We start from the raw sequence: 5000 nt of genomic DNA on the forward strand, positions 1-5000 counted from the left end.
GGGGGAAGAGAGAGAGAAGAGGGGGGGAAGAGAGAGAGAGGGGGGGAAGAGAGAGAGAGAGAGGGGGGGAAGAGAGAGAGAGAGGGGGGGGAAGAGAGAGAGAGAGGGGGGAAGAGAGAGAGAGAGGGGGGGAAGAGAGAGAGATAGAGGGCGAGACAGAAATAAAGGGAGGAGTTTCAGCTTCCTATTTACATGACCAAGCACATTGTGCGTTACATGTGAAAACTTCTACAGTGTGTCTCACCTCCTGCATCCTGCTCTGGCGCCCCCGGCTGTGGCATGCGGTACTGCAAGCGGGTGTAGTTGACATATCCCGGCTCGCTGCAGCCTGCTTCCTGAGTAGAATGAGGAGTGGGGGTGGAAGAGGAGGAGGAGGCAGGAGACATCACCGCGCTACACTGAATAGAGTCCTCCTGCAAAGGTCGCAACAAGCTTTGGTTCCCAGCTGAAGTGGAAGTCTGTGGTGCGCTAGTCTGTGCGTCTTCCCTCTGTTCACTGTCCCTCTCCACGCTCACCCCTTCTCTCTCAGTCACGACGGTCTCCTCTCCTACTTCGCTTCCCTCCGGTTTCCCTCTCCTTTCCCCTCCCTCGTTTTTCTCTCCCTCCTCCCTGGGCACGTCTGAAGAGGTCGGCGGCGAACTCTCGCGCCCGGGCGGCAGCTTGTGATTGGCTAGGGGAAAGAGGGGCGGGGCTTGGTTTGGCGGTTAGCAGGCGGCCGTCGGGAGACCCTTGAGAGGAAGAGGATGAAGAGGGCGATGGAGGGGTTTGATGTTCTAAGGTGGGGGCTGTGGCTCTCTTTCTGAACAGGATCTGAGAGGAATGACCCTGCTCACCTGCTGACAACACAGGAGACGAGACTTAGTCATATCCCACAGGGGACGGGAGATAATTCATATCATCACACAGGAGAAAGAAGAGAGGGAAAATGAACGAGACAGAAAGAGAGAAGGGGGTTAGAGAGAAATTAAACTGAACCAGAAAGATGAAGTGTGTGTGTTCAGTGTGTGTTTGCGTTGTCTCTACCTGGACAGAGGGACACAGAGCAGGCCACCAGGAATAGGAGGTGTTGAGGAAGATCACTGGTCTTTCTTCAGCTGGAAGGCAGGCTGGAAGGTGGGGAAGGGATAGACCACCTGGTACCGACTGTTCAACATATAGCCATGTTCCAGACACTCTCCACTACCTAGAGAGAGAGAGAGAGAGGACTGTTCAACATATAACCATGTTCCAGACACTCTCCACTACCTAGAGAGAGAGAGGACTGTTCAACATATAGCCATGTTCCAGACACTCTCCACTACCTAGAGAGAGAGAGACTGTTCAACATATAGCCATGTTCCAGACACTGTCCACTACCTAGAGAGAGAGACTGTTCAACATATAACCATGTTCCAGACACTCTCCACTACCTAGAGAGACTGTTCAACATATAGCCATGTTCCAGACACTCTCCACTACCTAGAGAGACTGTTCAACATATAACCATGTTCCAGACACTCTCCACTACCTAGAGAGACTGTTCAACATATAACCATGTTCCAGACACTCTCCACTACCTAGAGAGAGAGACTGTTCAACATATAACCATGTTCCAGACACTCTCCACTACCTAGAGAGAGAGACTGTTCAACATATAACCATGTTCCAGACCACTCTCCACTACCTAGAGAGAGAGACTGTTCAACATATAGCCATGTTCCAGGACACTCTCCACTACCTAGAGAGACTGTTCAACATATAGCCATGTTCCAGACACTCTCCACTACCTAGAGAGAGAGACTGTTCAACATATAGCCATGTTCCAGACCACTCTCCACTACCTAGAGAGACTGTTCAACATATAGCCATGTTCCAGACACTCAACAACTACCTAGAGAGAGAGACTGTTCAACATATAACCATGTTCCAGACACTCTCCACTACCTAGACAGAGAGACTGTTCAACATATAACCATGTTCCAGACACTCTCCACTACCTAGAGAGAGAGACTGTTCAACATATAGCCATGTTCCAGACACTCTCCACTACCTAGAGAGAGAGAGAATGTTCAACATATAACCATGTTCCAGGACACTCTCCACTACCTAGAGAGAGAGAGAGACTGTTCAACATATAGCCATGTTCTAGACACTCTCCACTACCTAGAGAGAGAGAGAGAGAGACTGTTCAACATATAACCATGTTCCAGACACTCTCCACTACCTAGAGAGACTGTTCAAAATATAGCCATGTTCCAGACACTCTCCACTACCTAGAGAGACTGTTCAACATATAGCCATGTTCCAGACACTCTCCACTACCTAGAGAGACTGTTCAACATATAGCCATGTTCCAGACACTCTCCACTACCTAGAGAGAGACTGTTCAACATATAGCCATGTTCCAGACACTCTCCACTACCTAGAGAGAGAGACTGTTCAACATATAGCCATGTTCCAGACACTCCCCACTACCTAGAGAGAGAGAGAGAGAGAGAGAGAGACTGTTAACATATAGCCATGTTCCAGACACTCTCCACTACCTAGAGAGAGAGAGAGACTGTTCAACATATAACCATGTTCCAGACACTCTCCACTACCTAGAGAGACTGTTCAACATATAACCATGTTCCAGACCACTCTCCACTACCTAGAGAGACTGTTCAACATATAGCCATGTTCCAGACACTCTCCACTACCTAGAGAGACTGTTCAACATATAGCCATGTTCCAGACACTCTCCACTACCTAGAGAGACTGTTCAACATATAGCCATGTTCCAGACACTCTCCACTACCTAGAGAGAGAGACTGTTCAACATATAACCATGTTCCAGACACTCTCCACTACCTAGAGAGAGAGACTGTTCAACATATAACCATGTTCCAGGACACTCTCCACTACCTAGAGAGAGAGACTGTTCAACATATAGCCATGTTCCAGACACTCTCCACTACCTAGAGAGAGAGACTGTTCAACATATAGCCATGTTCCAGACACTCTCACTACCTAGAGAGAGAGACTGTTCAACATATAGCCATGTTCCAGACACTCTCCACTACCTAGAGAGAGAGACTGTTCAACATATAACCATGTTCCAGACACTCTCCACTACCTAGAGAGAGAGAGACTGTTCAACATATAACCATGTTCCAGACACTCTCCACTACCTAGAGAGAGAGAGAGAGAGAGAGGGAGAGAGACTGTTCAACATATAGCCATGTTCCAGACACTCTCCACTACCTAGAGAGACTGTTCAACATATAGCCGTGTTCCAGACACTCTACAATACCTAGACAGAGAGAGACTGTAACCATGTTCCAGACAGAAAATGTTTTGAGAAAATGTTTTTAAAGAGGACAGAAAACGGTTTAATAGTGTTTGTTAGGCCACCATTAGGTTTGTCTGTGTGTTTGATAGCTTAGAGAAGAAACGTGTGTATGTATGTATGTATACCTGTGGTATGGTAGAGGTGTTGGACAGCACTGAGAGCAGGGTCTGAGAGTGTGTATGTGTAACCTGTGGTATGGTAGAGGTGTTGGACAGCACTGAGAGCAGGGTCTGAGAGTGTGTAGTATACCTGTGGTATGGTAGAGGTGTGGACAGCACTGAGAGCAGGGTCTGAGAGTGTGTATGTGTACCTGTGGTATGGTAGAGGTGTTGGACAGCACTGAGAGCAGGGTCTGAGAGTGTGTATGTATACCTGTGGTATGGTAGAGGTGTTGGACAGCACTGAGAGCAGGGTCTGAGAGTGTGTATGTCTACCTGTGGTATGGTAGAGGTGTTGGACAGCACTGAGAGCAGGGTCTGAGAGTGTGTATGTATACCTGTGGTATGGTAGAGGTGTTGGACAGCACTGAGAGCAGGGTCTGAGAGTGTGTATGTATACCTGTGGTATGGTAGAGGTGTTGGACAGCACTGAGAGCAGGGTCTGAGAGTGTGTATGTATACCTGTGGTATGGTAGAGGTGTTGGACAGCACTGAGAGCAGGGTCTGAGAGTGTGTATGTGTACCTGTGGTATGGTAGAGGTGTTGGACAGCACTGAGAGCAGGGTCTGAGAGTGTGTATGTATACCTGTGGTATGGTAGAGGTGTTGGACAGCACTGAGAGCAGGGTCTGAGAGTGTGTTATGTGTACCTGTGGTATGGTAGAGGTGTGGACAGCACTGAGAGCAGGGTCTGAGAGTGTGTATGTGTACCTGTGGTATGGTAGAGGTGTTGGACAGCACTGAGAGCAGGGTCTGAGAGTGTGTATGTATACCTGTGGTATGGTAGAGGTGTTGGACAGCACTGAGAGCAGGGTCTGAGAGTGTGTATGTGTACCTGTGGTATGGCTAGAGGTGTTGGACAGCACTGAGAGCAGGGTCTGAGAGTGTGTATGTGTACCTGTGGTATGGTAGAGGTGTTGGACAGCACTGAGAGCAGGGTCCTGAGAGTGTGTATGTATACCTGTGGTATGGTAGAGGTGTTGGACAGCACTGAGAGCAGGGTCTGAGAGTGTGTATGTATACCTGTGGTATGGTAGAGGTGTTGGACAGCACTGAGAGCAGGGTCTGAGAGTGTGTATGTGTACCTGTGGTATGGTAGAGGTGTTGGACAGCACTGAGAGCAGGGTCTGAGAGTGTGTATGTATACCTGTGGTATGGTAGAGGTGTTGGACAGCACTGAGAGCAGGGTCTGAGAGTGTGTATGTGTACCTGTGGTATGGTAGAGGTGTTGGACAGCACTGAGAGCAGGGTCTGAGAGTGTGTATGTGTACCTGTGGTATGGTAGAGGTGTTGGACAGCACTGAGAGCAGGGTCTGAGAGTGTGTATGTATACCTGTGGTATGGTAGAGGTGTTGGACAGCACTGAGAGCAGGGTCTGAGAGTGTGTATGTATACCTGTGGTATGGTAGAGGTGTTGGACAGCACTGAGAGCAGGGTCTGAGAGTGTGTATGTGTACCTGTGGTATGGTAGAGGTGTTGGACAGCACTGAGAGCAGGGTCTGAGAGTGTGTATGTATACCTGTGGTATGGTAG

At 48.8% G+C, this 5000-nt stretch overlaps 1 protein-coding gene across 1 annotated transcript in view; it reads right to left on the reverse strand.

Annotated features, from left to right (window-relative positions):
• Positions 1-5000, reverse strand: part of LOC116362875 (DDB1- and CUL4-associated factor 15-like) — a 26824-nt gene that overhangs the window by 10636 nt on the left and 11188 nt on the right. The window contains 5 exon segments of the mRNA XM_031816867.1: positions 245-694; positions 834-836; positions 1024-1056; positions 1059-1079; positions 1082-1183. Of these exon segments, the coding sequence (XP_031672727.1) occupies positions 245-694; positions 834-836; positions 1024-1056; positions 1059-1079; positions 1082-1183 (609 nt within the window).

This window comes from Oncorhynchus kisutch, unplaced genomic scaffold (assembly GCF_002021735.2).
Source record: "Oncorhynchus kisutch isolate 150728-3 unplaced genomic scaffold, Okis_V2 scaffold886, whole genome shotgun sequence".
Lineage (NCBI taxonomy): Eukaryota > Metazoa > Chordata > Actinopteri > Salmoniformes > Salmonidae > Oncorhynchus > Oncorhynchus kisutch.